The sequence below is a fragment of the Sebastes umbrosus genome, chromosome 10, assembly GCF_015220745.1.
Source record: "Sebastes umbrosus isolate fSebUmb1 chromosome 10, fSebUmb1.pri, whole genome shotgun sequence".
NCBI lineage: Eukaryota > Metazoa > Chordata > Actinopteri > Perciformes > Sebastidae > Sebastes > Sebastes umbrosus.
The window spans coordinates 10120156-10134490 of record NC_051278.1 but is presented as its reverse complement, the minus strand read 5'-3'; the positions used below and the strand labels follow the sequence as shown (position 1 = coordinate 10134490).

At 42.1% G+C, this 14335-nt stretch overlaps 1 protein-coding gene across 1 annotated transcript in view; it reads left to right on the top strand.

Annotated features, from left to right (window-relative positions):
- The window catches only part of thada (THADA armadillo repeat containing), a 108974-nt gene that overhangs the window by 15331 nt on the left and 79308 nt on the right, over window positions 1-14335 (top strand). The window contains exons 22-23 of the mRNA XM_037782525.1: window positions 6261-6370; window positions 10797-10929. Coding sequence (XP_037638453.1) covers window positions 6261-6370; window positions 10797-10929 — 243 coding nt within the window. The remainder of the gene's footprint in view (window positions 1-6260; window positions 6371-10796; window positions 10930-14335) is intronic.

Genomic DNA, 14335 nt, shown 5'->3' with positions numbered 1-14335 from the left:
ATCTAAAAATACAACTGCCCGACAGCTGAGAGCTAGAAAGCTGTTTACATCTGCACACAAACCAAGTATTCCATGTAAAAAGGTGTCATTTATCTCACTGTACGTGTGTATACGTACTGTAGCGGGGAATGATGCGAATCTGTGTGTGTGTGTGTTTGTGTCTGTGTGTGTTGTGACACCACGCTGGGAGGCTCTTCAATTAGCATCCGCCCTCGTTAGCGCCGCACTTTCATTTGAGGCCCGACCCTGCTGGTTTAACGGCCGCGACGCCCCTCCCTTTCCACTGCATTCTTTCCAAATCACTTCCACCACCAGCAGCAAAACACTGAGCGCTTCAAACAACACACACACACACACACATAGACTGACACACAGACAGACTCACGCAGGAATAGTTGTCTGAGTGGTTCAGCATGTGAACGTCCATAATAACAAGGGTACCAGACATGGGCTGTGTTGGTCTGTGTAGCGGGTACAGGGTGTGTGTGCATGTGTGTTTGTGTTTGCCTGTCGAACATGTATTTACTGAGAGACAAAGTAGGAAGTATCGTACTGGACTATGTGCTGAATGTGTGTTTTTTGTGTTTGTGTGATGGAGGGCCACAGTGTTTACGACAGGATTAGCAGCATTGTATTGTTTATTTATTTCAATTGGCTTTTACATTTTATTTCCTGTTTCCACTCATTGGTTTGTGGACTGCCGTTTTGAAGCCTCAAGTTCGGCATTTTGGCCATCTTGGTTTTTTGAACCAGAAGGGACACGAGAGGGTGAAGTTAAGTACAACTGAACGCTGAATAAGACATTTTTAGGCGACCAAAATGTTACAATTAACACCTCTCACTTCTCCAGTGACTTTGCTGTTGATCACTTAATAATCTATGCAAAATATTTGAAAATGGTTTTGACCACAACACACGTAAAATCCATGTATAGACTCATTTTGGCACATTACAGTTTATCACAGAGTTTTTCAGCTCCATGCTTCATTAGATTATCCCAACATTTATTCAGATTTAAACCAGATGGACACAACATCATGCCGTATAAGCCAGCCAGGGTTGTTTTAACTGTCACTGTGGTTGTGACATCATTATCGAGTCCTTTTCTGCAGTGTCCTAAAGAGGTAATTGATGGTGATATCATGGATACCATGTTGTCCCGCTGTGGTAACTATGGCGATGGGCCTCGTTACATAACCGATGATTTAACAAACTCATGCAGTGGACCACGTGGACGAAGAGGAAACTCTGAACTCCTGTCCTCTCTGTCTTTACCGCATCCCTTTTTCTGTTACATTCGCCTGTCATCAGTTCCACGCTTCGTGTGTATGCATGTGCAAATAGTGTGTGTCGGTCTGTCGGTGTGTGTGTGTGTGTGTGTTAGCATTAACGTTCAGTGGGGTGATTCCAATAATGTTTGGAAAGTTGGGTCTGGCTAAGTCTTTGCGGACTAGTCATTCTGCCCTACCACAGCGATGACATGCATGGGCAAACATATGTATATAGTGTGTGTGCATGCGTGCGTGCATGTGTGCTTGCGTGTGTGTGTGTGTGCGTGTGTGTGTGTGTCTGTGTGTGTGTGTGTGTGTGTGTGACCAAAACTCATCTCTTTCCAAAATGTGTGTGAGCTCTGCACCTCCTGCGGTCCTCAGCCAGCATCCTGTGTTACATCCTTGTTGGCCTGGCAACACTGCAGATGTTTCTGTCACTGGGTGGCACCATGGCAACAGCAGTAGTTGTGGATGGGCGTTAATGGTAATGCTTAATTTCTTTCTTTATTTCATTACTATATTTTTCTGTTTTCAGTTACCGCAATATCTTCGGCAATATTTCAGCAAAGATGATGCATTATGATTTAAACTTTCTCTGTTGATGATTACTGAAGGAAAGGAGACAGATCTATTAAAACTGATTGTAACAGAGAGAAAAAGGAAGGCGCACGTTGACATCCTGACAGGACAATACACGTTTGTGTATATGTGTGTGAGCGCACTTGTACTGTATGAGTGGGACAGACCACCAGAGTCGCTGGTCAGCTGGAGTTTGACAGCTCGGGTGTTTATTTGGCATAGCTCAGCCTGGATGGGTTGGAGCCTTGGTTACACAGAGGAGACAGACCGTTTGTTTGGCCGCTCTGAAGCTAAGGGAGAAACACACCCACATTCACACAAACACACACACACACACACACACACTGCTATGAACACAATAGGAATGCTTTGTCCGACATCACTCTATTTTTGCTCTCTAGTGCACAATATTTACTTTACACCTTTCTATTTTAGTGTCCAAATTCTAAAAGTGAATTCCGTGGCCCTTGTTACCTTCAAATATTCCCACAGTGGAAAAATGTACTGTTCATATCATGTACACTCTTTTTTTTTAAAAAAAAGAAATCCTGTTGTTGTCAAAGATGGAGCAAAGTGATGATGATTCATACAAGTCCTAAATCTCATTTGAATGTTCACTACAGAATAGGCCTACGCAATTATAGCCAAAAGGATATTCACGATTATTTTTGATCAATATTGACATCAAGATTATTCTTTGATTTTAGGGACAAATATATTTTTATTGCACTTTCACATTTAAATAGACAGCACTGCTTTCACTTCCATGTTGTGTTACATTCCTGCTAATGTACAAATATTTGCATCAAAATAAGAATTATAAAAAGATTCTTCTTCACCTGAATTCGGTGCATATTACTCTTTTACTCTGAACTGCAGCCGCAACATTCAGGAACGTTTTTCACAGGCTGCCGCTGTAGGCTGATCATCGTGCAGCAAGACAGCTCCGTAGTAAGATCAATAAGATCTGGCGGTATCTAATCGTGAGGTTGAGATTGAAACAAATTGAAGCCTCTCCCGCCTGCCAAGCTTGTAGGAAAGCTACGGCGGCTGACGCCAAAACGCGAATGACCCTCTCTAGATCCAGTTGTTGTAAGAGTAGCGTAGGTCATTTGGAGCAGAGATGGTGCTTAGTGTGTGTGTACGTGGGAAGTGAGTGGTGAAGCAAGAGAAAGAGAGAGCGGCGGCGACGGGAGTGAATAACGTTATCGACTCCGGCCCAAGCCATTCTGGGCTTGTGTATACATGGCAGTGCAACATGGCGGACTCCATGAAGAGGACCCGCTCCTTATGTAGATATGAAAGGCTCATTCTAAGGTAACAAAAATACAACGATTCTTAGCTTCAGTTATGAATAATACATTATATTCAATTTCTACCAATAGATCCCCCTAATTGCTACACAGTGTAATTACATCTAATATTACACGGCAACGTATTTACCTGCTACCAAACTAAGTCCAACAACTACAGCTCGACCAGAGCAGTTGAGAATAACATTTGTTTATTGTGTAATAGTAAAAGAATCTGAATCATCACTTTATGGCTTTCTATTGTCTGTACCATTTATAAACCAGAACTTCACAATACCTCCTGCAGACTTCAGCAGCAACAACAACAAGTGCTGTCTAATGGCCGTCAGGGGAGAAGTTTGCTATTTGGGCCACCGTCACGGCCCCGAGCCATACGTGTAATTAGACTTGGGAAACTTCTCTCTCCGCACAAGGAAGTTTTTTCTGGGAATCGGGCACGTTTGCAAACAGGAAGTTGACGTCTAAATAAAGTCCCCCTACCCCACCTCGCGCAGGAAGCTTGCTCGGCCCTTTTAAACAGTTACACAGACGGGAACCTTCGAGAGGGAAGCTTTAAATAGGCGAAGCCACGGCCCGGCTCGGCCCAGCTCAGCACCGCAGCGGTCTGGGCCCAGGCGGCCACGGGCCATCTAACAGTGACTGTCGCTGCCTTTTTTACCCCGGTGAGGTCAGGCCTGTCCTGGGAGTCCACTCTGGCCACCAATGTGATAAGTCATTGGGCTTGGTACCGCTGCGGTTTACTCAGTCCATACTTTGGTGTTTAAGTTAGTCCACTTTAGGTCTGCAGGGTCAGTCGAGTTTATTGACCAGTCATGTGGCCAGAAACAGGCTGCCTAAGCCCTACATTTTATTCTCAGTTTATATTTTCATTTTACACATATTTTTCATTCATTTATTTTTTTTTCTGTTTCAGCACATTCTCCTCGTATAACCCCGTCTACATGCATCATTGTTCTCTCGTTCAGTGACATCAGGGTTCGCTGGTGAAGGTTACAGTGTCTGGCGCGCTCCTGGTTCATCTGCGGGTCTGCGTCTGTGTTAGTTTAGATGTTGTGTCTAACCCCACATCCCCTAAGGGGCTGTTGGGATTTTTTTTCTCCCTTTTCACACAGAGTTTTTTTGTGCCACCCCTCCCTGTGCCCTCCATGCCACCCCTGACTAAGTCGAGGCCTGGCCGCCTCTGTGGTGGCGGTGATACCACAGCCTAAATGACAGGGCACCCGAAAGCTCTGCGTCCGCCTCGCCCTGCCGCCTCACCTGCAACACACTGCCACAGCACTCCGTTATGTGTGTGTGTGTGTGTGTGTGTGTATGTGTATAGTTAGAATAATGTTGCTAACACTATTACTAACTGGATGGTTTTACTGACGGTGGCCATTATGTGGATGGCTCAGCATCCTTATTTGAACACACTTGTCACGCTACTGACATGCCGCTCTCACGCTTGACATGCTCAACGCTCACTGGCTGAAAACTAAGTGGTGTCTCTAAAACAAGAGTGTAGCCAATGTTTTGCAGCTTCACTTTTCCTGCCAAATGGAGAAAAGGTTACTTTGAGTTTTTTAAAGAGACAATTATCTGCCTAAATGACAAAGCTGCTCAGGGAAATTGTTCATTTTATTACTGTGCCAGCATTTGATTGACCGTGGATGAAATGATGTCATTGTTTTGGCTTTGTATAAAGTTTATTGCATGTATTTAGAGGTAATTGCTTGACTTCACAAAATGATTCACACACTAACACAAAGTACAAAGGCTACAAGAGTGGTTTTGAAGTAACGGAGTTTGCATCCACAGAGATGACTAGGGGCGTTCTTTTTGTGAGGATTTGCGCCGTTAACTCGTCAAGTATCCGTGGTAGTCTCTGTGCTTTGACACATCACCCAATCATTTTCCAAACTTTCAGCAATTTGCATGTAACGATTGGACATGTGATGATGCTCAACTCAAAGTGAGTCATTGAAATGCTACCACTAATGTCAAAAGTTATACAGTTGTTCTGAAACAAATCCGTCCATCCGTCCCATTCTCGTGAACACGATATCTCAGGAACACCTTGAGCAAAATTCTTCAAATTTGGCACAAACGTCCACCTGGACTCGAGGATGAACTGTTTGGATTTTGGTGGTCAAAGGTCAAGGTCACTGTGACCTTATGTCCGTCTCATTCTTGTAATATCTTGGGAACGTCTTTAGCGAAATTCTTCAAATTTGGCACAAACATCCACTCGGACTTAAACCTGCAGTAGGCAGAATGTTTTTGGCATCATTGGGCAAAAATGCCATAATAACCTTTCAGCATATTGTAATTCAAGTGTTCTGAGAGAAAACTAGACTTCTGCACCTCCTCATGGCTCTGTTTTCAGGCTTTAAAAAATCTAGCCCGTGACGGGAGACTTTGACCAATCACAGGTCATTTCAGAGAGAGCGATCCTATTGGCTGTGCTCCAGCTGGTGGGCGGTGCTTGGTATTTCCTCAACTGATCTCAACATGGCTGCTGGGTCACAAACTTTCTCACTTTACAGCTAAACAGTATACTACAAGATGTTTCTGAAAACATGTGCGTAGAGAAATAGGCTTTACAGTAACAGAATATTGATTCATATTTGATCAGCGCTGCCTGGTTTGACCATTTGATTGGAGTTAGCGAGTGATTGACAGCTGCTCAGAGACAGCAAGGCTCCAGCTCGGCTCTGGTTGGTTGTTTTCCTCCGGTCTGTGAAATCCTGCAGATGCCATTTGGAGCACCTGGAGGACACAGAGGCACATGATTTTTTTTTTCAGATTACCTGTCTCATGTACTACTGTCAGGATATAATGACCGCTTTATAAAAATAACTTTGTAGAGCCAGGCTAAACTGATGCACTGTTGAACTTTTCAGGTGGTGTGCAACCTTGCATGTCACATAATCATTTTGACTGCAGTTATGTCATTTAACTGTAATTGGTCATTTCTGCTGGAGGCTAAAGCAGGAGGCTTTAAAGTCATGCATACATAACACTCACTTACACACATATTGATGCACCTCGACAGCAGTATTGCTCTAGTTACAGTTCAGTGGCTGATTCCCTCTCTGTCTCTCTTTCTCTGTTACAGGTGGAGGGGGTTGGCCTGTACTTCCGTCAGCAGCTCCTGCAGTCCCGTCATCGTGGCGCCTTTGAACTGGCTTATGTGGGCTTTGTACGCCTCACCGACATGCTGTGCAGGTGTGTGTGCTCACATTCAGGGGCAAAGGGCTGAAAGGTAATACTGCTGAATGGCTGAGGGCATTAACTCCCATCCTGACACAGGGTGTCAGTGTGCCTTGTAATTAGCAAGTGGGCAAGTCCTGTCAGTATCACTATGCAGGTATAATATCCTTAATTACATCAAGACTTCATAATTAGTGTTATTCATCATCTGGAGCCCTCTGGACGGCCAACAAAGAGGTAGGGGCATGGGAAAAAAAAGCTGATAAAAGAGTAAGACAATGTGTCAACTCACAATGCACTAAATCAATTACAATGTTTTTATTGAATGAATTGGAAAAACTGATATCGTTTTATTTAAAAAAAAAATTCTAATGCATTATTTAATTAAGCTGTTAATCATTTTGGGAAAAGTGCTTGTTTACTTTCTTTCTGAGGGGAAGATGAGAAGATTGATTTGTATCTCATGTCTCTGCTTGGTACAGAGATGACTCAGGACATGGTTATCCTAGTTTAGAATAAAGACTGGAGAAAGGGGGAAACAGCTTGTGTCCAATGTGAATAAATATGCCTCCCAACAACTCCAAAGCTCACCAGTTAACACTTAGTATCTTGTTTGTTCAATCTGTACATAATCAGAACTGTAGAAATCATAATTTGTGATTTTAGGGGGAGTTACATGTTGGGACTATTTCTTGACAAACAACAGTTTATCTGTCTGTTAAGCACCTCTGTGCAGTATCTTCAGCTTTAGTGCAGGTTGCCAGATACATTACTGGGCTCAAGTTTTGGTAGGGATGATGGCACCAAGCCTGGCAACCTCTGTGATGACGAGACTTTACTGCACACTGCTGTTGTTCGGCAATAAAAAGTTCCACCACATAACTTCCATTTAAACAACAAATTGTAATGTTTATGTTTCCGTTTGTGTACAGAGCTTTTCGAGGTGTATAAATACGCTCATTTGCTTTATACAAATGGGACATAACATGTTAATTAGTGAGCTTTAGAGGTGCTGGAAGGTAGGTTTTGTTCCCCTTTGGTGAGAGCCAGGCGCCTTGTTTCTCCTTGTTTTCAGTCTTTGTGCTAAGCTAGCTGGCTGCTGGCTGCTGGCTGTAGCTTTATATTTAATGTACAGACACTATGTTGATATTAATAATCTCATCAGAATCTTGGTAAGACAGCAAATTGTTGCAAACGATTCCTTTAACTGCCATTTATTATTCTATAATAGAGATAACATCAATCATTTTTAAGACATCAGCCTAATTATGTTGTTATGTAAAATGATTGCAGTGAGATTTATTGTGTTATGTGTGTGTGAGCTGGGCAATTATTGCTAAAAAAACCCAAAACATTGAGGTTTAGTTTTATATTTCAAAGCTACTTCCATGACACATTGAACAGCACTAGACTAATGGGGGCCTCTGTGGCGACGTGTAGCCCGGGGCAACAGTAAACGTGACTCAAGTCTCAACTTCCCATCACCTCTGCTAGTCATGGAAACAATCCTATATTATCCTATATTATTAAAAAACATCTCTTTTAATTCTGTACGACATGAAAGAATTTCTCACTTTCTTGCGCCTCCTTGTTTTCCTCAATGGCGTGTTGTGGAAGACGTCTTTAGCCCTGCGGCAGGTGACGAACCACAAAACCGTCACAGCAGTGTTGACTTTGAACCACCCAGCGCCGAGCAGTTAAAACAAAACTCACTTGTTTTGTTCTTGTACAGAAACCAGTCTCGCAGTGTGTTGTGTAATGAGGGCGACATTCTCGTGGTTGTGTGGAGGAGAACTGGGGAGTGTGTGTGTGTGTGTGTTCTGCTCCGGGCGTGTGTGGATGCGAGTGTGTGTTTTCAGGAGGGGAAGAGCAGTGTGTGGATGGTATGCAGGCCGTGTGCTGGGTTACGGGGTGTTGATTGCGGGGTGCTTAACCGCGGCCTTTTGATGCTCTGCCTTGGGTTCTGGCTCTGGTGTGTTCCACTGTGTTTGCACTCTCTCACTGTGACTATATGGCTCTCTCTTCATTTTTCCCCATTTTTTTTCATAATTTGACTTTTGTTTTCCATTTCTCTCCACTTTCTCTGTCTTGGTCTTTCTTTGACTGAGTTTCCCAGCCTTTTTTGTCAGACGCGCCCCCACAGCGCTGTCTGCTGAACTCACCCCCTTTATCGACACCACCATCATGTTTCAAATGTACTCACTTAAATCTGTCTCTTAACTATTAATGATATTGAGGTCGATATTGTTACAATATTTTTTCATACAATTCAACTGTCTATCGGTTTGGTTAGGTTGCATTTATACTACTACCACTTAGAGTGGAAGAAACTGGACATTTCAGCCATTTATCAATTATTTTATGCATTTTTCTGTTTATTTATTTGTTACTTTAATGAACCATTTATTATTTTAGCTGTCTATTTCAATAATTTATCCATTATTTTTTAACTATTTTATCCATTTATCCATTATATATAACTATTTTAACCATTTTTCCATTACTTTTAGCTGTTTCAACCATTTATCCATTATTTTTAGCTATCTATTTTAATAAGTCATCCATTATTTTTAGCTAGATATTATAACCATTTATCAATTGTTTTTAGCTTTCTATTTTAATAATTTACCCATTATTTTAAGCTTAATAGTTAAACCATTTATCCATTACTTTTAACTATTTTAAACATTTATCTATTATTTTAGCTAACTATTTCAACCATTTATCCAATACTTTAAGCTATCTATTTTAATAATGTATCCATTTTTTTAGCTAAATATTTAAACCATTAATCCATCACGTTTAATTATTTCGACCATTTATCCATAACTTTTTCTTGTTTCAACTTCTCTGCTTGCTTGCTAGCTAGTTTTCACCTTGCTTAATTGCAGCAGTGATCAGGTCCCATACTCATTAGTGGATTTTAAAAAAAAACTAATTGTCATAATTTTGTTTTTTGCCTTTTTTAATTAGTTGAGCTATTTCACGATCTTTGAACATACCCCCTGACAACTGCAGAATTACCCTGGTTGGGAATAACTGGTTTACAGTATATACTTCACTGCATGTGTTTGTCAGTATAGATGTTTGTGTCCCTGCCGTGTCAAGTGTGTATGATAAAGTACACTAGAGTGTGTGTGGCAGCGCTGCGCCCTCGTTCTGTCAACCACATTGGATTGTTTTAATGTGTCCTCTCCGCTCCACTGGCTCTTGTTAAACAGCTGCTTCGTTCAGAACAGGGCAGAGCTGTTTCTTGTGGGTGTGGGTGGGTGTGTGTTTGCCAGACCTGCTTCGGATCATATTCTTAGCATTTGTCTTAAAACACTCAGAGTACCAGATGCCACAGAGTAACGGTGTAAATGTGTCACTAAGTTTAAAGTAAGAATTTCCTTTGTAATGTCAACCGCTTTCAAATAGGTACACATAAGTTTGATGGTTGTGACTTGATAGGCATCATGTCTGTACAGTGGACGAGGTGATTGATGTTTGGATTTTGGAGTATTTGAAAGCTAATCGAGTACATTACGATGCAATGCATAATGCATCTGACACTTTCTGAACTAACATTTTATGGCACACTTTTTATGAAAACCTACTTTGAGATCCATCTGTTTGGCAAAGTAGATTTAAACGACTATTAAAATGATTTGCAGCCACATGATCAAGGTTTGGTGTGTCGGTGGACTGTTTTGTTTTGGGAGAAACAGATTGAATTTATTGTAGAAAATTAAAGTCATGCAGTGTGCAGCATGACTCTCCATCCTGAAAACGTGCGTATAAAACAGCTAATGGGGATATTAAACATTGCAGCTGACAACTCTGTTGTGTATAGAGCTCAAGTATTAAAGGGCGGGTCCATCTGTGTTCTGCTCCGTTTTTTCAAATGGAAACGTTCACTCAGCCGTTGCAAAATGCAGTGATAAAGGTTTTCCAAAGTAAGTTAATCAATAAGGTTAGGAATAATGTGAACGCTAGCACTAGCTGAGTTCAAGCTAGCTGTGCTAAGTTTGGAAATAACTGAAAGGGTTAGTTTGGATTTATTGAAGTGGGGTGGTATGTATACTCCCGCATTCTTGAGGTTATATTACTGTTTTGTGAATGGAGTCTGGTGGCTTTGAAGAGAACGGTATAACGGCTTCAGTTACTGTTGGAAAGGGCTTTCTGACAGCGAGGTAAAGCAGCTGTGGACGGGATTAACAGAAAAAACGTCTCAAAGTAATTGAACTTGTATACAGAAATATGTTTGAAAATGGTATTAAATAAGTAAATATAACTTGAATCAACATGTGTAATTTCATAGTGAATCATCTGATGTAATCATTTTTTTAAATGTTTCTTTAATGCAAGTATGTGTGTACAATTACTCACTCAAAAAGACAATCTCAAATGATTTAGACCCCTATTACTCATAAGTGTGTGTGTTTATGTGTCTGTGTTTAAGGAGTGGAAGTCAGGCCCTGCAGCAGCTTCCGGCACGCTGGCTATCTGAGGTTCTGGAGGAGATCAAATCCAGCGACCCGTCGTCCAAGCTGTGTGCCACCCGACGCAGCGCTGGAATACCCTTCTACATCCAGGTGTGTAATCATGGTTTTCAAAATTTAGACATAACAACTGGGCTAAGAAGTATCAAAAGGTTGCTTTTGGAGCACCTTCATAGCCAAGTGGTTACAGCGCATGCAATATAACTGCAACGTCCCGGGTTTGATTCCACCCTTGGAATCTTTGTTGTAGAGATGCACCGATCCACTTTTTTCAGTTCTGATCCGATTCCAATACCTGAAATTGGATTTCTGCCGACATGATAGAATTCCGATATCAGAGCTCTTTGTGCATAAAATTTGCATTGCATTGCAATTTTGCATTAAATTATCTTACACCAGACTGTCAGTGAGGCAAAACTGATTTTTTTTATTTTTTATTGTTGCTACTTCATTTGCTTGATTAAGGTAAATTAAAACAAGTGACTATAATAAGCAGTGTGAGTTCTGAAGATCAGAAATAAGGACCATTTGGCAAAATACTAATTCCGAGCCACTCTGAAATGTAACATGAGGTCATGTGATAGTCAACGTGTATGGCCACAGTGAGGGTTATGGTTAGTGAATGAATGTTGGACAGTTCTCAGAGGTTTAGTAATAGAAACTCTGCCTGTGTGTGTGTTTTTGTGTTCCTGTTTACTCCTCAAAGTGGTGCAATCAGCAGTCCTTGGCATGCCGCTGGAGCACTCATGCTGGAAGAACATTGAGTTTCTCAATCCATCTTTTTTTTCTCAGTGACACACTCGCATAAACACACTGTCCTTTGGTTGACCCCTCGTAGTAGTCACCAGTCCCACACACCTCTAACAATGTGCTGTAATCTGTGACTAACCTACCGTTAACACTTGACTGACTCAGTCTCTTATTCGGCCGCAGCTCGCCTCCCCACTTCCTCTGATTACTGATATTAAAACTAGACATGACAGAGCTCATGTTTTATCACAGCAGTAATTTCAGAGTGGGGTTGTTCTTTCTTGTGGTTACGGGTACGAGCCGCATGGCTGCACCGCTGACATCACTGACTCCCTTCTGTTTTTAATGCATTTGTGTGCCAGGCTGAGTTTAGCCAGATTTGATACTTAATTTTGGTTTTGAAAACAGTCCCAGGATTCAAAAGTCCTAACTTTGACTTTCTGAAACTGGCATCTATGGATGCAACGTGCTTATCCCTGATTATTTATGGGACTTTTCTGTATGTTAAATGCCGTGAGCATCCCTGTTGTCTAACTGAAATGACCTTTTGAATTAAAGGCCCAGACACTACCTGTTGCGTCGCCTCACATCACCTGTATCTTGGCCAAAATGTTGCACTCCAACACAACACAAAGACTACAGCCAACGGCGAACTACCACGTACATTCTGTACCTGTGTCGGTAGTCTGTATTAATCATTCAAAAAGGGAAACCGGAAGACCGAGAACGGCAGATATATAGAAGCCGTTATTATGATACGTATATGAAACAAAGCGGCATTTGCTGACCATTTTCACACCACTCGCACTCACCACTTAGCTTCATTCCAGATGGCCATGTCGTTGTGAAAATATCCGTGTATTGGAATGATCAGACGAGATGGAGATCACATGCACGCAATGGTCACACGCAGATGGTCACACACACGCAAAATTGAAATTCATCTTCCCTTCACTTCCGTTATATGCGAGTAAAGGAGCAAAAAAACATTTGCTTCAATTTGCAAAGCAAATTTGCATATTCGCTTTCGAAGTAGAGTTCAACTTTGGTGAACTTTCAGGCGGATATCGCCTGCATTCGCACATGATTATCGCCTGCATTCGCACATGTGTGACAGTGCCCTGGCAGCTGTGAGTACTAACAATAGCCATGTCCGCTGTTTACGTTCATAATGATAATTTTGGGGGAGTGTTTTTGGAGGGAGGCCTAAGGGACGGGCTGTCAGTGTTGCTGACTTTCTCACTAGATTTAGGAACTTTTGGAGCCAACATTAGTGCTGCTAGCTACTTTCATTGGAAATTAGTTGGCAACACAGGGCAGGGTTTTTTGGTTGGATAATTTTTAAATTCTAGCGTACCCTTTCTAGTTTCTCAACATTACCGGCTCTAGTTTTAAAAGATATGACAGCTAAAGTTGAAGATAAAGTGAGAGAAAAGAAGAAGAGTAGTAAAGCAGAATTGAGCATGATAGAAAAGACATATGGATGACTTAAGTGGGGATGAAGGGAGACAGAGAGGATGAGATGAAGGAGAAAGAGGGAGAGCCCGGCAGAGAGGAGGAAGTCTGGTGAGAAGCAGCAGTATTCGACACCTTGGCAGAGCTCTGGGCTGCATTCCTTCACACAGAAAGACAGAGTCAGATCCGGGAAGGCTGGCTCCCGCGCTCGCCTCATGCTGGTCTGGATCAACCTGGGACAGACTTCACAGGAACCGGGCTAGCCCTCCTCTTCCTCTTAACCTTCCTCCACCCCAACCCCCCCAAGAGTTCATAAGAGCCAGACTGTGCCTCCTCCTCCTCCTCTCCTCCCTACCTCCATCCCTCCATCCCTCCCAGGCCTAACTCTTAACCATAACCCAGGCCAGACACACAGCTGGCTCCCATCAGCTCCCACAGTAAGATAACTCCTTTCTCACACAGCAGCCAATTGCTGTCACCTCTTCACTCCCACATTCCCAACTCCCACTGCTGGTACTTACAGATGATGTCATTCAGGGAAGCTATCAGTATAGGCAAACTTATGTAATCGTATGGCTGTGTCTTTATGTGATAGAATACCACTGTATACAGTGATGGACATAATTCAGTTCAGTTTAGAGGTCTACTGCTGCAATTTTACAACAAACAAGCAATAGGTAACTTAATCCTCTGAGACCTGTGGGATCGCTGACGATATCCTACTGATATCATATGAAACTAGAAAACGTAAGGAATCAATTGGTACCAACCATGTCATGTTAGCTTGTCAGGGAGGAGGCTAAATAACACTCCAAATTTAGGCAAAATTTTGGCAAGGAAAAACTGGCTTGGCCATTTTCAAAGAGGTCCTTTGACCTCTGACCTCAAGATATGTAAGAACAGAAGGGCTTGCCATCCGCTCACCGAAAAATGCAATTCTTGCAGATATCTCCAAATCTCAAAAGTTTTTGATACCAAATCACAGCATAGCTTTTACTGAGGTGTTCTTCAAGGTCTTGGTGTGTTAATGTGGTATTTTATATCAACCCAAAAATTGCTGCAACAACTCATAAGACATAATAGAGCAAGGGAATGGCCGTCATATACTTCCATCATAATCACAACTTATTTTAATTCATTCATTCATGTTTATTTCTGATTTATGACTAGAACAACTTGACACACAGTGCTGAGCTGCATCTCAAATTAATCTTCAGGTTTCCAGCTTTCAGATGATGTACACCACTTCTATGTGACATCTACTGTTGACCTGCTATCTCCCCCTGTACCCCCC